At 34.8% G+C, this 26,000-nt stretch overlaps 1 protein-coding gene across 11 annotated transcripts in view; it reads left to right on the plus strand.

Moving 5' to 3' along the window:
• TANC2 (tetratricopeptide repeat, ankyrin repeat and coiled-coil containing 2) overlaps positions 1 to 26,000 on the plus strand; it is a 302,761-nt gene that overhangs the window by 131,310 nt on the left and 145,451 nt on the right. For 7 of the 11 annotated variants that reach the window (XM_019637800.1, XM_019637801.1, XM_019637798.1 and 4 more), the window contains one exon: positions 17,479 to 17,589. The exons of the other annotated variants lie outside the window; for them this stretch is intronic. In XM_019637800.1, coding sequence (XP_019493345.1) covers positions 17,479 to 17,589 — 111 coding nt within the window. The remainder of the gene's footprint in view (positions 1 to 17,478; positions 17,590 to 26,000) is intronic. 11 annotated transcript variants of the gene reach the window in all.

Consider the following 26,000-nt stretch of genomic DNA (forward strand, 5'->3'; position numbering starts at 1 on the left):
TACTTATCTTATGCCATTAGTATATGCTCACAGTTAGACATACAGAACTTTAAAGGGGTCTTTATTACCAAGGGTATAAATAATTTTGAACCCTCATATAAAAAGATGTGATAAAGCTACTAAGTCTAAAGTACACCTTTGCATAGAAACACACAGCAACAACTAAGAGCAAGAGAGTTAGCATTGTATCAACAGTACTCTACCTGTTGTTATGGTAACAATTTCCATTGAAAAAATAAATTGTAGTCAACACCTTCTATTTCCCTTAAAGTAACCCTCTGTTACATGTCTACCAATTATAAAATAGGAAATAAAATTGGGAAAGCTATTTATATTTCTCCTTTAATATTTAAGTTGTTTCTCTCATCTGAACTAAATTTTTTTCTCATTTAGGTAGCTCAATAAAAGATTTATTATCTTTTGTTGGCTTTTTGTTAATTCATTTCTTAAAAGGAATCAGTATTGAAAATTTATAAATTTGTTAATTTACTGTCTGTTTACATTTCAGGGAACATGGTCTAACCTATTGTAATTTAATTGGTACAGTAATAAAAGGTTTTATTATGGGTATTATTACAAACAATTCTATATATCCTTTGTTAAGAGCAAAATAGAAAATAGCTCTAACCAAATTTCTGTTGACTATGTTGTGTTATGAGAGTAGAAATGTAACACTGATTCTCCACCATGTTTTCTAAAGCTCATAGCTCGGTTTGATAAAATAAGATGTTTAAAAGCAAGAGGAATGAAACTGCTACATCAATGTGCAAACTAAAGTAAAACTCATTATAATAGAAATCTAGACTAAAAATTTGCTATGTAGGCAGTCTATGACTATAATGGTTGAGGATATATTAAATACAAGCTGTCTGGGAAAAGGGAAAGGTCAGAATCATTTGTGGATCGCTTGTATGTTTGTTGTTGTTGTTTCTGAACAATTCCTTCCCCACCTCATGAAAAAAAGGAAGGGGAAGCTTAAACGTATGTCTCTTAACAAATATTATATCAATATTTTTCAAACAAAAAAAAATTTTTTGTACCAGTTGCGTGGGTTTGCATGTGAATGTCCTTTCATCACAAGGCTGATACAAATATCCAGTTCTAATGAATGTTCAAATCAAATGTAAATAACTTACTTTCAGGACTTTTTGTTAAATTATTCAATTTCACAATTTTCAAAATTTGAAGGAACTTTGGAGATCATCTAGATTGGTGAGTCTTAATGTTTGGCCTGTGGATCAGCACCAACAGCATCAGCATCATTTGGAAACTTTTTGGAAGTGCAGATTCTCAGGCCTCACACCAAAACAACTGTTAACAGAAATTCGGAGGGTGGGACTCACCAATCTGTGTTTTAGCAAACCCTTTGAGTGATCCTGCTGCATGCTGAAGTTTGAGATTCGCTTATCTATTGTAGGTAATACAGCCCCATCGTGAGGAAGGTATTTTTCACTATAGTGCTTCAAGTAGAATTACACACTAGTTACTTGTTTGAGATCAGTTGGAAAGGGAACTCTTTTTCCCAGGCAGTAGGTACCTTTGTACTGTATCTATAACAAAATGGCTATCTTACATGTGTTAGGCTGCCTGGCTGTTCTCTCTGTCGTTGAACAGACTAGATATAAAGTTTTGGGGACAGCAAACAAATTAGTCTGGCCATGGTTACACATCAAGTTGGCTGTAAGACAGACTTGTAGGGAAAAACGGCAATGTTCTTAATTGCTTGAGCCTGTTTTACTTCAGAATTGGTGAGGAATAGCTGGATTGCCCAGACTTCCCATAGAAAAGAAACAGACATCTCAGTATTCCCATAGGAGTAGTGGAGACTGAGATGACATTACTATCACCATTTATTAGACTCTAATAAGCCTCCAAAAGCTGAAAGCTTGGCAGTTCTTTCTTGGTGAATTCTTCATATTGGCCTGTTATCCATGTAGCTGATTTTATTCTTATGTGAAAGAAAGGAGAACTAAACATTAGAAGCTAAAAAAAAGTTAAGACTGTGGTTAAAAGTACATGTTTATTTTTCTATCTTTTCCATTCTCTCCATGCCCTAAATATTTATTGTTATCCAGATAAATAGTTTTTCTTAAAAATACTTCATTTTAGTACACCTAGCAATACAGACTGTGCTATGAAAATGTTACTATAACTTGCTATGTAATGGTTCTGCTACTTGAATAAATGAGAATAAAATAAAGCTGACTTTCTAGACATGTTTATTATTAACAGTCATTCTCAAACTAGACTGACTATCTGTGACAGAGATCCAAAGATTATTCCTTGTACTAATGTTTTTCTTAAAGGACCAGATAGTAGATAATTTAGGCTTTGCAGGTTAACAGGGAAAATCACGAGGCTATTAGGTAGGTATTTATTTAACCGTTTAAAATGTAATTATTTAAAAATGTCAAAGTCATTCTTAGCTCATAAAAAAGACAGGCAGATGGCCAAGTTTGGCCTGCAAGCCATAGTTTACCAACCCTTGGCTTACGATATAGAGAGGCTTCTTAGATACTTTCCGTTCATACTTGGAGATGGTGTAAGTCAGTGATTACAATATGTGTTAATCATGTGTTTCCACATAATATTGTTGACACAATAACTTTGATCAATAAATTATTTTTCTCCAAAATATTTTAAAAATATAAATATTAGTCCCTCTCAAACAAATTACCAAACATTTCTAATTATAGAGTTTAATTTCATGATATTTTACATTAATGGGAAATCAGGAAGATGGGTTCTTGGAGGCTCTTCGCATTAAACTTTTGAATACTATGAAAGCATTATAGACAGATATGAAAATTTACATCAATTCATGAATAAGAAACTTAAGAAATTTGCTAGTGAGAGAAGAGGAAATAAAAGAAAATACATGATAATATGAAGAGAAACTAGTTGTGTTTTATGAATATGTAAAAAATTCAGCAGAATTTGGAATCATGGACTATTCAGAATTTCAAAGCCTAAGCTACAATAATTTATTGCATAGGACAACAATTTGGGGGACTATTCTTTATAATATTTGGGGGTAAAAACCAGCACAGTCCATTTACTATAGCAGAACTGGATAGGGACAATATAGGCATGGATAGGAAGCTGGGGCTAGAGCTGACCCTAAGTTGTGAAAGGAAGTCTAGTTACTTGAGAAGAATATGGTATTAGAAGATCTCTGCTCATTCTGTTCTGTCTTTTAGGTGATCTAATACATTCCCATGACTTTCAGATGACATCCATATGCTGATATCAAGAACCAAGAACTCTCTTATGAGCTCCCAACTATTATTAGTAAATCCAGCTGTCTTCTTGACAGCTCTTTATAGATCATATAAAGGACTAGGTATTGAGGAAGAGAAAAAGCAGATTTTGGTGCCTATCATAATGCCTTGCATGTTAAAGTTAATAAATACTTGTCTCAGAATTTTAAAGTGGGAGAAGCAGTAGTTCCCTAAGAGTTTTATGTGAGTATGTTTGTTTTAATGAAGGGTGTGTATGTGTGTGTGTGTGTGTGTGTGACTTTTTAAAAAATCGAATTGTACAGAAGGGCTTGAAATGAAAAGTTAAAATTCCCAGCCTCATCTTTTCTCATTCTTAATTCCATTTCTCTTCTCTGGGGGACAATCACTTAAACACTTTTGGCTATTTCTTCTTTTGGTTAACTCCATAGCTCTAAATTACTATGCCTCTAAAATTTCTTGATTTAAATATATCTAATGAAACATTAAGCTTATTTGCATTACTCCCACCTTTCTTCATAACATAATTATATCACTGTTTTTTGTTTTATTGGTTATAGCCATAAATACTATATTTTTTATTTCTGTATTTGTTCCATCAGGGATAAGACAGTATTCTTGATTTCCACTTTAGTTTCCGATGAGAAGTTAGACATCATTCAAATTGTATGTGATACATTGTTTTTTGGGGGGCTGCTTTCAAGATTTTCTCTTTTCCATTGATTTTTAACAGTTTGACTATGACAGGTCTAATGTGGTCCTGTTTATATTTATCCTGCATAGGGTTTCTGGTCTTCTTGATTATGAAAATTTGTCTTTTACAGATTTGCAAAATTAGCCATTATTGCTTCAAATATTTTTTTTTCTCCTGAGACTCTAATTGCATATATATTAAACCTTTGGATATCATCTCACAGGTCCTGAGGTTTGTTTTTTTGTTTTTTCTTTTAATCTTTGTTCTCTGTAGTCTTCATTCATCTGTTTTCAAATTCACTGACTCTCCTGTCATTTTAAACTATTTTCAATTTACTATATATTATATATGTGTGTATGTATGTATATGTATATATTTGTCATTTAAGTTGTCATGTTTAAACATTTAAATACAGTGTTAAATGCATTCATTGACTTAATTTTAGCTATTATGTTTTTCAGTTGTAGAATTTCCATTTGTATCTTTTTTATAGCTTCCATTTCTCTGCTGAGATTTCCTCCCCCCCTCCTTTTTTTTTTTAAGATTTTTATTGGGGAATTGGGGATGGGAACAGTGCTGGGGAATTGGGTGAAGGGAAACAGACAAGTTGCTGTCCTTTTGTTCTTCAGTCTAGTTGTGGAGGACGTCGCTTCACTGGCCCAAGTTGGCACCATCATGCGCTCTTCCCGGGCAAGGCAGATCAGTCGCTGGCTTCTGGACGGCTGCTCACAGCAGCTGCTGGCCGCTTACGCTGGCTGCTGGCTACACACGGTAGCCCATGGCAGCCCACTGCAGCAGGGGCTGCAGCCTACACTGTCGCCGGTGACTCACGGCAGCCCAGCTCCAGGTTGAGCTGTTGTTCAGCATCTTAGCTGTAGAGGGCAGTGTCACTGGCCCTCATATGTGGGATCCGAACTGGGGCCCTCTGGCGTCCCAAGCCAGTTCTTAACCAACGCGCCACTTGGCCAGCCCTCCTCCCCTTTTTTAATTAAGAGAAAATATCCCTTTACCTCACTGAAAATGGTTATAATAACTGCTTTAAATTACTCATCCGCTAATTAATTACAATATCTGGAGTGTTTCAGGGTTGGTCTTCATCTTTTCTCTGGATAATGGTTCACATTTTTCTGTTGCTTTGTGTATTGAGAAATTTTGTATTGTATCCTGGTCATTTTATTTGGTGGATACTCTGGATTTTGTCATATTCCTTCAAAGAGTGTTAATATTTTTCTGTTAGCAGGTGATTAACTTGATTTAACTCAGTGGAAAACTGTCTCTTAGGCATCAGTTCTGTTCAGTTCAGTTGTTTTATGTTAGCCAATCTTCCCCACTCATGGTTCAGGAATCAGCCAGAAGTTTGAGCAGAGTTTTTATACACAGAACCTGTAGTTCTCTCTCTTTTTTGGAAATCCTCCTCCCCTCACTTTTCAGTGACTGTTATTGCCACAAGCTCTGTCATTTTGTTACTTCAGACTAGAAAAACTGTAGGTTTTCTGTTATAGTTTTAATGACCCCATGCAGAGCTGACTGATCTTGCTTGTAGGCCGAAAGCCAAAAAAAAAAAAAAAATGGGTGGGGAGAGACTCATCCCAATCTGGCCTTTTCTTGCAATTGTCAGCTCCCCTCTAGACTCTGTCTATTCAATCTCCAGGGCCTTGAGGTAGTTGTTTTTTATATTCTTTCTAGAATTTATAGTTGTTATCTGTGAGAAGGATCCATCGGGTAGAGAAGCTTACTTGGCTGCACAGAAGCAGAATCTCCCCAGTAGGATTTTGAGATTTTTGTCTTTCATAAATACTGGTACTTTCTCAGAAGTTGTTTGTTTCTACCCATAGAAATATTTAGGCATTGAGTAGCTTATGTTTAGCTTTAGTGCCAACTTTTTTAGAAACTCTGACGTTAGTGTTCTTTTCCTTACCATTGATTGGTCCATACTTCACATGTTTTCTCTTTACCATATATCCAGTGATGTGCATTATTAAAATGACAGAAATCATAAGAAAAATTTATAAATTTTTAAATTTGAGATCTTTGTGGTTTTTTTGCTTCCATTCCTCTTTACTGTATTATGTAACACTGCTTCTACCTTCATCCTACTATGAAGATTTTTTTTTTCAAATTTAAATAATTTTGAATAAATCAATGTGTTGTATTAGTTTAAAAACTGGGAGTGGGGGGAATCTCATGAAGACTCAAAGAAAAGAAAGACATCTGAGCTACATCAGATTCTGTATATTTATAGACCTCCCTCTTACTAACATATAACTAACAAGAGTCAAGCAAATAGTATTTCATGCCTTTGTGTATTTAAGGACAGCCAGAAATAAAATTCCTGCTTTTACCTTTAAATCAAAGCCTTACCTGGTAGAAGAACAGCTCTGTTCCTCCAGGTAAGCCTCTTTTTTTCATGGTTTACTTTCCACCAAAGTAAGCAACTCATCTTTCCATATCATGTTCTTCTCAGGAGTTAATCATCTTCTTAGCTTCTTCCCTGTTCTTTCCCAGTTAGATGATCCCAAGGTTTCAGGGAGATGAAAAGCAACTTGTCCTGTTACAAAGAATGGGAATTGCTGACAGATAGTCTAGGGTTAGAGAAATGTTGTGATTCTTTACCCACCATTAGTGGGTGGTGAAGTGTCCCCTGTTGTGAGTTCTTTTTTATAAGATTAGTAGCAACTGCACATTCCAAAAGCAAGCCAGACAGTTAATGGTACTTCACACTTAACCTCTGAAAATGTCTCAGTGGCCATTTTGTCCATGGGACAAAGACTTAATTTGTTGGTAATCTACCATTGTAGGATTTCATTACAGTCTGGCACAATGTTATGTTTATGCAGATTGCAGCAGCTTTCTTTCTCCCATATTGACTGCCTAGAATCCTCTTCATTTTACTTTTCTGAAGTTTTGAAAAAGAAAAAAAGGTTTTAATTTCCTTCCCTAATTGTTAACATTTTCCTTTCTTAGTGAACCCTAGACCTTTTGGGTCTACCTTGGAAAAATGAATTTGGAGTTGTCAGTAAATGATGGCTGATCATTATTTGCATGCTAGTATCCAAGGCTATTTCTCTCTCCATTCTTAAATATATGTAAAATTATTTTTTCCCAAGGGATTTTATGTTATTGTACCTAGTTAGCATATTTTCAGCCATGTGATGGCATTAAATATCATTCTCAAAACACTTCTAAAATGATTCTTCTGTAGTCCCTGCCTTCAAAGAGCTTGTAATCTAGTAGGGTTTGACCATTCAGACACAATAATAGAGTGGGGGTAAAATTTACACTTCAAATTTATAACACCAGAATCCTGGATCCAATGTCATATAACTTAAGATACTTTAAAATCATAGTTTGTAAACTGTCCAAAAAGGAATGAGCTACTAGCTTTCTCATATTATAAATACCTCTTCTCCAACGTACTGTACCTTTCCCCATCACCCATACAAGAGGACCTTTACTAGTATTCTTATTATCATACATATTCCACTAAAGAGAATATCTTCATCCGTTAAATAACAGTTATCCTTTTGGGTGTGAGGGATAGGGAAACAGAACTGAGGCAAGATGTGTGAGTAGATTACTTCTTGCAGCTTGTTGTCATAAATCATCCCCTCTGGATGCCAAATATTCTAATTAGCATCTTAAAATTCACTTTGTACATGTCCATGTTCCTCCATTACCTATCACATCATATTTAATAATAACAACATCTAGAATTGAGCACATTTTATATGCAAGGAACTATGCTAATTCCTTTACAAAGATGAGTTTGTTTAAATCCTCGCAATATCCTTGAGGGGAAAGTGGCATATCATTATTATGATTACACAGGCCACTTAGTTTAGAGAAGTACAGAGCATCTGCTATGTGCGTTATGGTTGGTCCGTGAATCCAAGATCCATATTTTAGTTTCTGTTCCAGGGGTAGCTCAGCTTGTGGCCTTCAGCACCACATTATGCTTCAGCTGCCTGTTTCCAAAGAATGATGAATAGTCATATCTTTTTTTAGCTATATCTATACTTTACTCTGTACATTTAATCCTCTTAACTCTATAGGGAGGTATGGCTCACATTTTAAAGATGTAGAATCCAAGCTTGGAAAAGTTCAATAATTTTTTGAAGACTACATAATATAGGCATGTAACACAAGTCTCACTTGAAAGCCCTTTCTTCTCATCACTGTGTTCTTTTCTTTATCCTACCATTTCTTTCCCCCTCCTTTCTCATAGGCATGTGATGAGAAGATACGAGTTACAGATGTAATATTTCTGTCTTAAAAGTACTAGAGAAGATAACATTTTTTTCCTCTAACTTGGGAGAGATGGGGGCATATTAAACAATTTTTAGAACATTTACAAGTACATCTAGCCTCATTCCTTACAATCATACCGCATGCCTGCTCTGTATTATTCTATAAATTACATACGAGTATATAATGTTATATAAGTTACATACATAAAATTTGTTTGAGACATTTTATATTTTGAGGAGGTGAGAGTCATAACTGTGGCTAATATTTAGGTTCATATTAATGATATAGCTCTTCTCAGGCATCATACTGTCCACTTCATGTAAAATGTTACAAAGTGAATTCACTTGCCACTTTTAGGTTCTATGTATTCCTTTCAAAAGCCACATATTAAAAAGAGAAATCATCATTTTTAGCTGCTTTTGTTGGCATTAACATTTTATATAAAATAATGGGAAAAATCATATGCTCTGAAAATTTAACAGAGGTAGGATTCTGATAATTGTTAATTGCATTATATTTGCTTCTTGTATTTTCCAGTTTTTCTGTAATGAAACATGTTTAGGTAATATTTTAAATTTAAATGTAATTATACTACATAGCTACTTTAAAACTCAGAACTCAGAAGTTGGCCTGACAAATATATAGAATTCTTATATCAATAAACCAATAATCACACATAAGCCAACATATCCAAAATTTTGAAATTTGGAGCTCCTTTTTGTATTATCAAAAACCTAGTGCTTCTTCAGATGTCTAATGTCAGAAATGAAGTCTAATGTCATTAAACTTATTGGCATTTGAGTATTATGTTAGTATATTTACAATAAAAGGCTTTTCTGGGGCAGGCGGTTAGCTCAGTTGGTTAAAATGCAGTGCTCATAACACCAAGTTTGCTGGTTCAATCCCCACATGGGCCACTGAGCTGCGCCCTCCACAACTATTGGGTTGTCAAAAAAGTCATGACGTATTTTTTCTGGTTTTTGTTGCAAAAATGCATTATGACTTTTCCAACAACCCAATAGATTAAAGCAACCACTTGACTTGGAGCTGATGGGTCCTGGAAAAATACACTGTTCCCCAATTAAAAAAGTAAAAATGAAAAGGCTTTTCAGAACTCAGATTATTGATTTGTACCTGCAAAGATATTAAAATAGGTAAATGAAATCTATACTGCCTTATTTCATCTCATATACCCTCAGTTTTGCCATTCACTGCTGTAAAGAGATGACGTTTACTATGAGTCATACCCTACAATAATTTTCCTTTTCCTTTATAATAACATGTATGGGTAAACAAAGATTTAAATCTCAATTTCTCCTTGAAATGAGAATTTCTATTTATTCAAAATTCCATTGCAGTAATGTCTTGCAGGAATGTCATAAAATTTATTGCAGTCATTTTTTTGGAGTAACTTTCTTTGGAGCACCATGTTGTCTTCATATTTATTGCTTATATGGCCAATCTATATATCAGTGTGCCTTGTATATCCTTTTGTGTAATACAACATAATCGCATAAAACAGCTTATGTGGGAGGAACAGACTTACTTGTGAGTTACCTTGGATATGGCTTAGAATCACCAATTCTCTTAGACCTTAATCACTAAATGTATGAAAGACATAAACAGATTATTTGTACCTCTAAAAATATATATAGATAAACACAAATAGCTAATTAATTCATTTAACAAATAGCAGTACCTGCTCTGTGCCCCGCACTGTTGTAAGCATTCCTAAGGCTACAGCAGTGTGTAAGACAAAGGTTCTGCCTTTTGTCAGCCACGTTGTGAATAATAAACATCTGGAAAAGGCAAATTAAAATGCCATGTGATCCCTCTTCTTCCCACTGTGACGGCATAACCAGTGCTGGACTTGCCCTTCCACTAGAAACAACTGTTTTCAGACAATTGACAGCATGGTCACGTGATCCCTGAGAGAAAGGCTAGGGGAGGAAACTAGGTGACTCTATAGTCTGTTTCCTCTGGCACAAAAATCACAGAGGTCTCACATTGGGACAGTGGAGGCACAAAATTGAAGCAGCCTGTGTTGCCGTGTCACTGCGTGTAGGACAGCTGTCCTGGAGAGTTGCCCAGCCTTCCTGGGTGAGCTCGAAACAGACCTTTGTTGTGTTAAACCACAGATTTTTAAGGTTGTTATGACAGCATAGTCCAGGGTATTCTGACTAATGAAATAACTACAGTGTTATTCCCTTTTGAGTTATCTTTCTATCCTTCTGAATAGGTCAAGAAGAAAAATGTAATGTGGTGCTTATACTGGCTAATTCTCCTTTTTAACAAAGAGAATAGTTTAGGTTCAGAGCCTTGCGAAGGTATTTAGAATTAATGTTCTAGTCATGTGATACTGATTTTCCAATTTTACTAGTAATATAAAGTTTCTTTTAAAGTAAATTTATTTACATAAAAACAAAATTTAAAGAAAGTATTAGGTAGAAAATATGGTTATATTAAGAAAGTATGGCAAAAATCATGAGGATGCTATGCCAATGAATGAGATTTGAGAAACAGTGCAATGCCAAACTATAAACTATGGCTCACTAGGATAACTCTTATTTTAATGCTCTGTGTCCTGTCCATTCTGTGTTGAGTTGTGAGTAGAGTATTTAAGTAACTGCATTTAAATTGTTATCTTGTCTGAATTCCCCGGTTTTCTGATAGAGTTTGTAAAGGAGTGCTATTATTTCTTCTTTAAGTATTTGATAGAATTCCCCAGTGATTCCACCTGGGACTGGGCTTTTCTTTATAGGAAGATGTTTAATTCCTAATTCAATTTCCTAACATGTTCAGGGTCTATTTAGATTTGCCGTTTCTTTTCTTAAAGATTTTTATTGGGGAATTGGGGATGGGAACAGTGCTGGGGAATTGGGGGAAGGGGAACAGACAAGTTGCTCTCATTTTGTTCTTCAGTCTAGTTGTGGAGGACGTTGCTTCACTGGCCCAAGCTGGCACCATCATTGCGCTCTTCTCTGGCGAGGCAGATCAGTCGCCGGCTTCTGGACGGCCACTCACTGCGCCTGCTGGCCGCTCACGCTGGCTGCTGGCTACATACGGTAGCCCATGGCAACCCACTGCCATAGGGGCTGCAGCCTACGCCGTCACCAGCAACTCACGGCATCCCAGCTCCAGGTTGAGCTGTTGTTCAGCATCTTAGCTGTGGAGGGCAGTGTCACTGGCCCTCATATGTGGGATCCGAACCGGGGCCCTCTGGCGTCCCAAGCCAGTTCTTAACCATCGCGCCACATGGCCGGCCCAGATTTGCCGTTTCTTAATGGATCAGTTTTGATCATTTGGATCTTCCTGGGAATTTGTCCATTTTATCTAAGCTGTCTTATTGTTAACATAAAGTTGTTCATAACTTTCCCTTTTATAATGCTTTTCAGTTCTGGAGAGTTAATGTCTCCTCTTTCATTTGTAGTTTTAGTAATTTGTGTCTTTGCTGTTTTTCTTGGTCAGCCTAGTTGAAGATTTTTCAGTTTTGATCATCTTTTAAAAAAATTAAATTCTGCTTTCATTGCTGTCTTCAATTTTTAAATTTAATTTGATATTGCATTCTGCTCTAATCTTTATTTCTTTTTTTCTGCTTGATTTTATGTTTAGTTTGCTGTTTTTCAACTTTTTGAAATCATAAGCTGAGCATATGTTTCCCTAGTAACTTTTCAACTGTTGTAACCATAAAATTCTTCACTGAAATAATTCACTTAAAAACGTAAATTAGCAAGATTAGTAATTCTCAAAAACAAGATTAGTAATTTCTCTCAATTAGTAATTCTTAATTGTATGTTAGCTGTATTTTAATAAAAATCTTTTTAAAAACTAGCTTCTTAAAATAACTGTGATTATGGTTTTAATAGAAAATTAATTAACATTTATTGAATTTGTACTGAGTTGAGAGGTATTCTGAAGTATATTTTTCTCTTTTTCGAATCCGATAGCCCCTGTTTTGTACCTGTTTCATGGTACTTAGCTTTGTCTGCTTTGTATTGGAGCTGTTCAGGTTCTGGCCTATCCCCATCATTGAGTTCCTTCAGGTCAAGGACTGCCGTAATCATGTTTGAATCTGCTGAAGCTAGTACTGGCTCTGCACGTGGTAGGAACACGATAGCATTTACCGAATTGAATGGAAGAGCTCTCACACAATTTATGGAATTGGTTTACAAATGGTTATATGCAATTTTCTAACAAAATAATTCTTTTAAAAGTATCAGTCTTTCTATGTGAAAATCTCATTCAGTGTTAAATATACATTTTTGAGTAAATATGAATTTCCCTGTTAGTGAAGCATCCTAATACTGTCAAATGATTATGATAATCACTCACATGTATTCTGATGCCTCTGTTTTTGCTTATTCCATATTAGCATCTCTGGTGATAGGGGAGGGCTTTGTTATGGTGTGGTTTTTTTACAAGATTATTTAAATAAAGGGATATCTTAAAGATGAAAAATTAAATAGGGAGAAATTAGATTCATAAATAGAGTTTTCAGCACTGTATGTTTATATATGTTTATACCTCCCAACTATAATTTCTGATGAAGAAAATATTGGGTTGGAAAAGTCATGACGCATTTTTGCAATGAAAAACATAGAAAGAATATGTCATGACTTTTCCAACAACCCAATACTAGTAAAAAGCATTTAGCCCTTGATATCACAACTTCTTTATTTTGGTCGGTAGATAACTTTATGACTATATTTGTGATAACTCATTGCTTTGAAGCTGTTACTTGCAAATAAATATGCCAGTGTACCCTCTCAAATTCCTTTTGTTTGTTATTTCTCTGTAGCAATGTGCTGTATCATTGTTACAGCATAATTAGTTGTTCCATTCTTTAATGAATTATTTACGAATTAAAATTTTTTTTTTAATTTTTTTTTTATTATTATTTTTTTTTTTAGCTGAGCCATCCCGCCACCTGTCGGCAGCTCACGGCTGCTCAGCTCGGGCTGACTCGAACCACTGTTGCTCAGAGCTCAAACTCTTGAGCGAGCTCTTAACCAACTGAGCCACTCAGCCGGCCCTACGAATTTAAAATTATTAATGACATTTCAATTATTTGGGTTTTGCTACTTTAGGAAGTTAGTATTAAAGTCTGTAGGTGGTATTTTTTTTTTAAAGAACTTATTTTGATATTGAAAATGCTAAATTTTCAACAGACTGAAAGTCAGAATATTTTCTCTACACTTGGATAGCATCTGTATTCTTTGTGTTATGTTCAGGTAAGCTCCTTCTTTTCAGTGGCACCACAATGCCATAAGTTGATGGTGATCAGCTACCTTTAAATTTTTTTTAATGGATATAGTTGCTGTGAGTCTTGGAAATGGTAAAACTACATAATGTTGCTTTTCTGCTCAGATAAAATGAATTCTGATTTTCTGCTTTCTAAAGCTGTTCAGTATGATCAGTGGAGATAAGGAAGGTTCAGATGAAATCCAATCATGGATAACTAGTGGGCGGCCACACACTAACTGCTATTTGGATTGGTATGGTAAACATAGTTGACTTTGGATAGTTTGGAAGGATGCTATTTTTACCAACTTCCAGATTTTAAACCCACCATTGATTGGGGGTTTAAGAAGGAGGAAATAAAGAATGTCACAAATAACGAGTAATATCTCTCCTTCTATGCTTCTTCGTACCCCTATTCCAGGAAATGCATAGTACCCAAAGGTTTATTTTTTAAGAATTGTTTAGAAACTGAAATGTTACAAGTATTGTAAGATTCTGCCTATGAAAGCTGTTAAAAACTTTTTAAAATATATCTTTCTAGATAAATTTTCCACTGTTTCACTCTAACAATTCTGTAATTCAAATCTTTTCCTCCTATGTTTACTCCTAAGATTTTTATAACTAACTCTTAACATATAGGTCTTTATTCATTTTGAGTTGGTTTTTGTATATGGTATAAGATAAGGGTCCAACTTCATTCTTTCACATTATCTCTTCTAAATTTTTAAAAAATACTCCTAATTGGTGATATCACTGTTCTTTCCATCCCCCATGGTGTAGTTACTGTTATTAACCCCAAATAACTGATAAGGAGACTTAGGCACAGAAAGGTTCTCACAGTTAGAAAAAAGTGTCAGATTGGAATCCGAGTTAGGCTTTTTGGTTTCAGAGCCCAGACCCTTAATTCCTAAGCTTTGTAACCCCTCACTATTATGCTATGTTACACTGCCTCGCCATATTATGTCTTAAACCATTTGCTTACTTTCTTTTACATAGGCATAACCCTCCCTGTTCCATGTCTTTTTTTAATTATTTTTTATTATTAGTTTCAGGTGTACAGAACAATGCAATAGTTATCCTTTTCACCCCTCACAAAGTAACAACCCTCCTCCCCCATCCACTGCCCTCTCACCCCCAATATCATACTTATCTATTACAATTCCATTGACTCCATTCCCACACTGTACTCCACATACTGTGACTATATGTATATATAATTATAGTTGACATACAATATTATTCAACATCAGCTTCAGAAATATACTCATGTCTTAATAAACTCACAAATGAGCTATATCACTATACCAAGCACTGTGGCTAAGTACTTTACATGCTTGGAATTATAAGCCTCATAACAATCCCATGACTTGATGAGAAAACTGAGTCTTAGTAAAGCTAAGTAACTTGCTAAGTTTCTTTCTACTAATAAGTACTAGAGCCAAGCTTAAATCTTTGAAATGACTAAACCCATACTGTGAACTAATATGCATCCTTTTCCTCAACCTCTGCCAGATTCCCAAACTCAAGTCTCTTAACAGCATAATAATCATGTTCCATGTTGGTTCAGATCACTTCTCAGAGCAATAGTTTCCTCTTATCTCTTACATCACAATAAAATCCCTGGTTTGGTTTCAACCACTTTTTTTCTTTTCTTTTTTTTTTACTATCTGGTAAACCCTTTTGACATAGAGTTCTCTTACCCATCTGAGTCATTTTATATACCATTTTTTTTTTACAATGAAGTATATTAAAATTTTAGGCTTCCAAACAAAATATTGTGTCCCATCTTACAAGTTGACCTTTTCTGCTTTGTACCAAACAGTATTAAGACTATTGGACAACCTGTCATGCCCGTGGTTGTACCTCTTGTGTTTGAGCGACTTACAGATAACACTAGTTTTCTATAACTTGGATCAGAGCGACATTAAAAATCTACCTTATAAAATAATTCAAATTCATTATTAGACATGTACAGTATCCTATGGATAAAGGACAGATGAAGGTAGACAAAAGAATTAAATGTCCACTATGAGCTATAAGATAACCTCAGTTGGAATTCCCTAAGAAGGGAAAATAAAGAAGTCGACATGGCATTGAGCTTCAGGGATGTCTACAATCCTGATTTTTCCCCTTGACTCCATCTCATAATTCTTGTACATTCCTCAGAGCTCCCTCAATTTCTCCAGCTATCCTTCACTTTCTTCCTTACATATCTACCCTAAGTTGCTGATTTCTTTCTATTAGCCCCAAATTTCATTATGAAAATTACTAAGATTTTTAGATATATAGTCCCTTGAGCAGGGACCAGTGCTGTCTTTATCAGAACTCAGCAGGTAAAATCATTATTCTGCTGCCATGATAATGTAGTAATAAAATTCTAGTAAAGGATCTAAGAGCTTTCAGAATTAAATTATAATAATTTCTCTTATACTAAACAATACTGAATAAATTGTTTCGTTATTTTTGAATTGATTGGTGAAATTATGATGAAAGAGATACTAATATTGGTTATTAGTAGCCCACAGATATGCATATAAATCACTTGAGATCTTCATTTATGATACTGATTTTTAAAAATAGACTCAAGTATAACATTCTTAGCAGAGGTGAGAGAGAGAGCTGCTATTTCAAAGCTTCCTTTTGGCCAGAAACCATGCTGTTAGTACTCTTACCCTTTGTTGCCATGGAGATAGTAATGGGCTTTATTTTGGTTTTTTTTTAACATACACTTAAATCATACAAACACATCCTAGGATTTAAAGTGTGAATTACTTGTCTGTAGGTTTTGAGTATTGGCACATTTCAAAAGTATTTTCTGTATTTTTTAATACTTTGTTATTTCTATCCTCCAGAGAAAGTAGAGGAGAATTCTGCCCATTATAAGGTCTAAGTTTTACATTAGTTTTTACAGGGTCTTTTAGGAATAACTTAGAATCCCTTGTGGATCAGTAATGGGTGAGGATTTTAAAGAGTATGCAGAAACTTTTGAAAAAAGTAATGTGATCTTAAGTACTCAATATCTTGGACACTTATAACACTAATACAAATCAATTTCAGATTTAACTGATACTTTTGATGCTATGGTAAACACTCACCCTATTGTAATGTAATAGAACTCAGTTTGAAAGTACCAAAGCAGTCTTCATAATTTTAACTTTTGATATCTTTAACTGATTATTTAAATGTATGTCAATAGTGTCTTAATGTTGATAAGATTTATATGAGCTTTCAGTAAGTAAAACTTGCAATTTGGGAATTATATTTCATTCCTTACAAGAATGAATTGATTCCTTGGCATGGATTTTTACTACTCCATAGACCTCATGATTATATTTATAACTAAATCACATCTGTTTAGCATCCAGCATCAAACTGACATGGCCTAGTTAATATCTTAGTCCCCTAGTATAGTTTTGACGCCTTACCTCAATAGCTGAACTGATTTCCTTGTTAAGCTGGGTAGATGAATCCTACTTATGGTATTTATCACAACTGAGTGTTCTGGTTGTTTCTGGATAATGACAACCTTTGATTATAATTATTGTAAACCAAATCTTAAAACTTAGTCCTATACTTTCCTCAGTTAATACCTATAATTAATGGCAAAGGAAGGCAAAATAAGAAAGCTCTTTTCTTTATAAAGAGAGAAATAGCTAAAAGGTTATACACAATTACAACTTATGCACATAGTTTTGAATATTAGATTTTAACTTTTTCAGTTTGCAGTGACTTCTTAACAAGACCCATCTCCTCTATGAAGAATGCATTTTTTTTTTCTGGCACAAAAAATAGGGTAACCTGATCTGAGTCTGACAGAGTGTGTCGTTCATTTAAGTGCTTCCATCTGTTGCCTGCTGTTCCCCTTACTCATGACCCCTCTATGTTTCTCTTTCCCTTCTCTTTCCCTCTGTTTCTCTTTCCTCTTCTTCCTTCCTTCCTTCCTTCCTTCCTTCCTTCCTTCCTTCCTTCCTTCCTTCCTTTCTTCCTTCCTTCCTATCCCCCCCTCTTTTTTTTCCCCCTCCTCCCCTCTCTCTCTGTCTCTTTTTCTGTTCTTAGCCCCTCTGAGGAAGGCAAAGTTTGTTGAGAGCCCACGAATTCCAGAATCCGAGCTTGGCTCACCAACCCTCACTTCAGCTCAGAAACTGGACGTGGATGCATACTGCCCTGGTAAGCATGCATGCAGAGTGTCTGCTGTGAAAGAGGGAGGCTGAGATCAGACCCACGCAGTAGTGTGCATGTACCCTATTTATAAAAACATACCCGTTATTACCTCTTTTGCAACTGATGACATATTTTCCTTACTAGAGCATAGTTTTTACTGAACATCCTTTTTTACTATTGTTATACTGAGAGTAAGTATTGAAAACAATTTCAAAGATAATTTTCAAAATAATTTTGGTAGATAGCTTCCAGGTGATTTTCATGATTTGAGACACTTGAAGAAATTTTGCTTTGGCCATATGCAAACAGGAATGTTAATAAGGATATAAATAAAAATGTTCACTCAACACTAGCCCTATACATATGACCTATTTTGCCTAGTCCCTGTTGGATTTCTGGACGGTTATAGAAAATAGTTGTGATGTTGGAAACATTAAACTTGAATTAGAAAAGAAACATTATAGGTCCCTGCTTTTGGACTCCTGGACACTCACTTTTAAAGCTATCTCTTCTCATGAATGGCCTGTAAGCACATGTGGGAGTTCGCTAAAACCCTTCTTGTGTGGGAGCCAAACTGAGACAGACTCATTATCAATGCTTAGATTCTTCCCAACTTAGATGAGTTGCCTGGCAACATCCTTTACACTCACTCTACAGTGAGTCTATAGAACTGTGTCAGAAATGTTCACAGCTCTAGCTGAGTATACAGATCACAGCTTTAGTAAAGGACATTAGAAGACATGGTTTTAGGTCTTTTGTTTCTTCCTGCTCATTAAAATTGATTTTAAACCACAGTGAGTGCCACCACTATATATTTACATTATTAGGGATCAGCAGAATAAAATGATTGCTAGTTTTAGGGACGATATCAGTAGCTCTCATCTGAAATGTAGAATAGATAATATACCTCTGAACCCAGATAAGACATGTTTAAAAAAAAAAAAACTAAAGACATGGGCCAAACCTTATCAGAGACGTTTGAGTTTATGAATCAGTTTTGAATATTAAAACACTTGGGGATCTCACATTCAGGATGCAGAACCCTGGGCGTCATCTTCTGTTTATTCAGTTTTAAGTCAGTCACAGTTATGTATTAGGAACCAGTTGTTCTTTTGCTAAAAGGAACAAAATAGCTCTTTAAATGTCACTGTAACACATTTGTTAGAAGTATCTTTTTCATGTTTGAAAAGGTATTGTCACACTTCTTGGCCATTGGAATATTGTGCTTTGCATTTGTTCATGCACATTTTAGTGTAAAGAAGTAAAATAAATAAATGCTCTAATTTCCCTTTCCTGCATTGATTGAGTTCCTTGTCAGAGGCCTTTTCTTTTCTAGAATTGTAAGTCAGAATGATGGTCTAGAGAACTACTCTTTTGCTTCCTGATTGCCCATCTGACACCCTTAACCTAATCTAGCTGTGGTTATTGTCAAGTAGCAAGGTAGTTGCTGTTTGCTGGAATGCTACTGCTGAATCACTATGAAAAATCCATGTTATTATATATGTATATTTTCCATAAGCATGGATTTTTTTTTTCTAAATTGACATTAAAACAAGCTAAACCTCAGTTAAGATTTTCAGAAAGCCAGGAAGAAACTAACATGTTGCCAAAATATTAATTGCTATGCTCTGCAGGCTCTCCTTTTCTTATCTTAAACAGGTTTAAAAGCATAAAAACTTCTTAGTGATTGGCTCTTTTATAATAAAGTTATTTAGCTGTTTGAAAATAAGTTTCCATTGAGATAAAATAGTGACCTGAGAGTTGAAGCTATTATCTTCTACATAGTACCAAAAATTAACAGTAAACAAATGAATTGAGTACATGCTAAAGAAAAATAACAATCCTTATTTAAAAAATTTTTCTTACACAGGATGTAGTAACAGAAACATGATCATATTTTATTGTATACTTATACATAATAATGCATTTAAAGCTAGTATTCTGATATATTCTTGTCCACCTGCTTTATTCATTATTACTTGCAAATTTAGGAAACTAGTGGATCTCACAAAGGCAACAATTATAAGCTAAATGTTAGATCATTGGTTCTCAAATTTTAGCGTTCTTCACAGTTACCCGGAGGACTTGTTCAAACGCAGATTGCTAGGCCCACCCCCAGAATTTCTGGTTCACTTAGCCTGGGGTGGGCTGAGAATGTGTTCTTGTAACAGATTCCCAGGTAACGCTGAAGCTGATGGTTGAGGGCCCACACTTTGAGAACCAACTGGGTTACAGGCTGCTCACAGCATTGTCAAAGGCTTGTCCACTGAACACTGCTGGAAGGCTGTAGGGTTCATTCTGCTATTGACTTCTGAGGAGTAACTGGGGATGTTGTTTCCATATTAATCTAAACCTTTTGGTGCCTGTATTTTAGGTTGGAAGAATAAAGCTTTTGTGTCTGAGAAACAGACATATACTCATATTGTTCTTGGTTTGTTTTTCTGTACCTGGTATCTGTGTACCCATGTCTTGTTTTCAGAGTTGTCCTACATGTAAAAGGAAATTGTGGTTCAAACCCGAGCAAGTCACTGATATTTGGTCGCACAGGCTGGGAAAGCTACACTGAAACATAGCTGTTGATCTGTAATATTTGTCTAATAAATTGAGAGATTCGGTCTGTATAACATTAGATTCTAGAATGCCTAATTTAAGTTTTACTTTTCCTCAAATCAGATTTGTTGTATGCAGAAAATGTGAGAAAAATACATGTAAACAGTATGGTTTGGTTCTGCAGCTGAAACCATGGAGATAACTGATGATGTTATATAACCCAGCTACCACTGTGGGGGATGTTAAGTGACTTGTGTAAGGTCACAAGCAGGTCACAAGTATGAGACGGGGCTGAATTCTGTTTTTAGGGTAACCAGCTGATATAAGTGATTTCAGTAAAACAGTCCTCAGAGTAAGAACAGATTCATCCTACACTCTTAACTTTTCTGCCTACAGCATTACTTATTAGCTGTATGATTTTAGGCAAGTCACTCACCTTTTTAAGCCTCAGTTTCCGCATCTGTAAAAACTAGGGTCATAATCTTAAATCAGATTAATAAATATAAAGCACTTAGCAGAATGCTCAGTTCATAGTAAATGCTCATAAATGTTAGCGAATTTTGTCATTATTATAGTGATAATCCTGAGGCCTGGCATAAGATCTTAAAGTGTTTTCCAAAAATCAGGGGGGAAAAAAGACATAAGCGTTTTGGGTCATTTTTTGTTAAATGTGTCTTAGGGTGTTTCAATTCTGATTTTCCCCTTACTGGTCTTGTGATCTTGAATGTGCCGTGTAATATCTCTGTGCCTCCGTTTCCTGTCACAGCAACATTATATATAGCATGACATTATTTCTGTAATTTAACAAATTTAATATGTATTTGTATAGATACATGAATATACATTCATAGGGGAAAATATCTAGAAGAATTCACCAAACATTGGTTACCTAAAGAGGAAGAGATCTGGGATTACTGGAAAGTCAGAGGAGCTAGTGGGGGTGGTGAATGATGCTTCAGTTAGCACTGGTTGTATCTGGTTGGTGGAAATACAGGTAGTTTTAATTTTCTTTCTTGGGCAGCATACATTAGTGAATGAAGGCTCAGGTTCTGGACTTAGATCTGGGTTTAATTTCTGACTCTGTCCCCTACTAGCTATGTGACTACATATAAGTTTCATAGCCTTACATTCTTTATCTGTAAAATTGTGATAAAAATATGTCCTTTTTTTAATGATAGGTCTATCTCATAGGGTTGTTAAAAATAAATAAAATAATGTATATGCCAAATGCTTAGCTCAGGCAGAATAAACAGTAAGAGATATTAGCACTCATCCTATTTATCATCATCATTACACTTTTCTTCATTTTCTAAAATTTCTGCAATGAATTTGTATTGAAAATTTTTCAGTAATTAGATGCCACTAAAGGATGGAAGGATTCTTTACATCATAGTGTTTTTTTGTTTGTTTGTTTTAGTTATTATGTGGCACATTATATAATAATACATAGTTTCAAGTGTAGAAATGAACCTTGACACAAATGGCAGGCCCAGTTGACAGTTTTATAGGACTTTTGACTACATGTGCATGGTTAAGGACCGAAGTCCAGACTATTCTGAAAATAGACAGGCTTTTATTCACACTAAATATTTTCAGAGGAATTTGAGATTAATCTTTTTGTAACAGATCTTTTAAATCTCTTTAAAAATGACACTGTCTGGCAAAGGACAGTGTTATTTAAGGTGACAGCAAAATTAGAATGTAGTTGAAACTCAAGAACAGAAGAGAGTTTTATGATAGTTATTTGGTGCACATTCATATTTATATGTCTTTTGAATTTGTAAAGGATTTTTCATTTGAATTTCTTATCAGCATTGTGCATTCTATACACAGCACAAGTAGATTATACACACCACTGCAGAGTAAAAAAATGTTTTATATGAAGTGAGTAGTTCATTGAACCCTCTTTTCCTAACTCCTGTATCAACATGGTCATTCTATTTAAAAGAAAAGGATGATTTCTTTTTCTTCCTTCTGGTTTTTTTTTTCCCCATGAAAACATTATCACATGTTATTTTTATCCTAATAGTTAGGCATGCTTTGTTTGTTTTGCTATGAATTTTATACTTATAAATAAAACCCTCTATATTATTTTTGATTGCTGTACCCCAAAAAAGGTAAAAAAGAAAGGTTATAAAGGTTGAAAGGAAACAAGGCTGTTAATGGTACAACTATTAGAACAACAACAAAAACATTAAAAATTGGATAGTGAGCAGATGTGAAAGTCTAATGAGGAAAATAATTGAACTGCAGTGCTGCCCTAATCAGGATACGAGAGTCATTATGGAAAATAGAAATCAGAAGCGGAGAAAGAAACAAATAATTTCAGTATATTTTAAATACGAGAGATACTGCATGATTATAGGTTATGGAAATAAGTATACTAAAGAACTGGAATATGAATATGAATAGCTTTTCTCCCCACACTTCCCTATCCACTAATAAGTTAGAAAGTTATTTCAGTGGAAAGATGCTTTGTTGAATAAAACTTTTCACTTTGAACATTTTTAGTTGTTTTCCTGATTTATATTTTATCATTGTTTAAAAGATTGACAGTCTCATCACACTAATTTTTAAGTTAACTTTTCTCAAGGTGTTTTGCATCACAAATTCTAAAGACTTAGCCTGTAAATGTGTTGCTTAGATCTATAAGTTAGTTAGGTATCCAAATGGACAGTTTTCTATTAACTCTGAAAATTATTTTAACTTTTGGTTTTTGAGGCCGTAAAGTGCACTGGTTTGGAGTAAAATACACTAGTTTAGACAACAGACCCTGGAGCCAGACTGCCTGTATGCAAATACTAGCTCTGCCACTTAATACTTGTGTGACCTTGGGCAAATTATTTCACCATAAGAATGGTTAATTTTCTTATCTATAAAATGGGGATTATAATATTACCTGCACCATAAGAATGCTATGAAGATGTAATAAATTAAAATACATAAAATAATAAAAACAATTATGTGGTCCACAGTTAGTGCTATATAAAGCTTAGCTATAATTATTATAGTGTTTTAGAAACTTTACTGCCTTTTGTCTAAGAATGCTGCATATAAAGCTTTTTTGTGAGGGCTTCACAAAGAATAAAATTACACCTATAACCTGTAGTCCATTGGTCTGTTTTTACAAGCTGTCTAGTATAGGTATAGATACTAAGCTGTGTGGTTTTTGTCTTTTTGTTTTTTCAATGGAGACAGTTTTTCACAATGATAAATAGCTCAGGCCCTGGGGTCAAACAGGCTTGAGTTCAGTTCTAACTGTGCCACTTACTATCTGTGTAACTTTTATTACTTAATCTTTTTAATCCTCTGGCTCCTTGTGTGTAAAATGAAGATAGGAACACCACCTACTCCATAGGGTGTTTGTAATGTATAAATAAGATAATGCACATAATTTATTTAACGCAATGTCTGGAACATCAGTTATTATGACTAATAACTTATTTCTCACATATATGTTGTTATAGTTTTATTTCTGAAAATAAGTGTATTTTTGTGAGGTTTTTTTCCTAAGCAATATATATGTTCCTATAGCCCAATGTTCATGTGAAAAATTACCTAGGTGCAAGGGACATAAAGGTATTTGTGACTTGTGTTTTGACACTCAAAAAGCTAGAGATTTATGAATTCTGGTTCATATCTGATATTACTACTGCCATCCTTTATCTCTAAGTAGCTTAAATCCTCCTCATCTTTTTGTTTTTCATTAACTAGAAGTTATTAATTTTAACGTTTAAATTTATAAGACTTGTGTGGTGTGTTGATTACATTCTATTTATTATTATTGAGCACCCTAGGGAATAGATACTTGTATTAGTTATCTATTGCTATAAACAAATTACCATAACACTTAGTAGCATAAAACAGTTAGCATTAATATCTCACAGTTTTTGTGAGTGAGGAATCTGGATGCAGCTTAGCTGCATTATATGGCTCACGGTCTCTCACAGGCCGCAATCAAGAAGACAGCCTGGGCTGTAGTCATCTGAAGGCTCAACTGTGGAAGGATCCACTTTCAAGTTTATACACATGGTTGTTGGAAGGATTCAGTTCCATGTGGGTTTTTGAACTGAGGGTCTCAGTTCCTCACTGGCTTTTAGCCAGAGACCACCTTCAGTTCCTTGCCATGTGGGTCTCTCCATAGGGCACCTTACGACATGAAAACTTGCTTCATGAGAGCAAGCAAGCAGGAAGCAGAGAGGGTACAAGCGAGATGAAAGTGACACTTTCTTTATAACATAATCTCAAAAGTGACATCCTATCACTTTTTACCAAATTCTGTTTGTTAGAAGCAATTCACTAGGTCCAACCCACACTCAAGGGAGTAAATTGGAATTTTGAGGAAGGTTGCTTAAATGAAACAATGAATTTTTTTTGCTTTTTCTACATATTTGATATGTGCCATTTCATGGCTTGAAAGCATGATTCCTTCTCATCCTTGCATTCTAATAAAAAATTTCCATAGTATTCCTGGTGTCCCACCCTTTTTATATTCAGAACTTCCCTGCTGCCCTTCTTATAACTGACTGTATGTATCCTTCCCCTTGATTTGTTTGTACAGATTATTTACAGGCTACAAATTATTAGATTAATCTGTACTGACTATTAAGCAATTTATATTTAATGCTATTATACCTGTAAATTTACTGTAATGGATTTTGACTTATATAGGAAAATATATTCACCGAAAATAACTGAGTAATATAAAGTAGTTCATGCCACTTTCATGAGGTTGGGCTTGGAAAAAATCTGTCTTATGGGGCTATATTAAGATTCTGATGCTGTAGCTAACATGTGCTGATTTATCTCCCAGTACTGATCAATACAGAAAGGGAGAACAAAGAGGAAAGGTAATTTACCAGCCCTTTATACTGTACCTTTCTCTCGTACAACTATTCAAAAATTTTTTTCTACATATAACATTATTCCCCTTACCAATGTGGCCAGTCTTTAAACATATTCATGCTAAAAAAAAATTATATGAACCATATACATTATAGAAAATTACTATATCCCATTACGATCTGAGGCTATATTTGCCATATTAGAACAGATCTTCTTACTTAGAACAGGATTTCATAAACTGTGATCCAGGAACTGGGATGTGAGTTTATGCTGAATGAACTGTGCTAAACTGTAAGGTCTGTGAGCATGGGACTTGTTCAGCTTTTTCATCACTGTATCCCCTCGTGCTCAGACTAGTGTTTGCTACATACTACTCAACAAAGATTAAATGAATAAATGTTATCAAGTCTGAAATAATAGCAGCTACTAAAAATAGAATCATTTTTTTAAACAAGGAAAATATCAGAATAAAAGGTAGAGATAAACACTAGAGATATATATGTATAATAGTAGATAAGGATAGAAAAATTAATCAAGAGTATATGAAACATACTCAACTTGTAGTAAGAGCTGACCCAGGAGAATCAGTTCTAGACCATTCTACTTTCTTCCCTAACACTTCAGCTTTAAATCTCACACCATCAAACTGTACCAGTCCCTACCCTATCTTGTTGCAGTTTGTCTAGACTCCAAGGTCCTACCATTCATTCTTTGAAGATTTTAAGCTACTGGCTCACCAGAATTCCTGGTATCCCACCCTTTTTATATTCAAAACTCCTCTGCTGCTTTCCATATGCCTTGTCTGTATGTCTTTCCCCTTAATCTGTGCTATTACAGTACAATGAAATACTACTTCTTAGAATGGTGCTTTTCTCTTTAGACCTGAGTAATTACCTCACGTTATTTTATTGTGCAGTTTCTAAAATAAATCCCAGATTTGGAGGCCAACAGAATAAATTTGCCATTTAGGCAATCATGACTTTTGAAGATAATACTTTTTCTACTTTTTCTATTATATAAAT

Source organism: Hipposideros armiger, unplaced genomic scaffold, assembly GCF_001890085.2.
Source record: "Hipposideros armiger isolate ML-2016 unplaced genomic scaffold, ASM189008v1 scaffold_34, whole genome shotgun sequence".
NCBI classification, from domain to species: domain Eukaryota; kingdom Metazoa; phylum Chordata; class Mammalia; order Chiroptera; family Hipposideridae; genus Hipposideros; species Hipposideros armiger.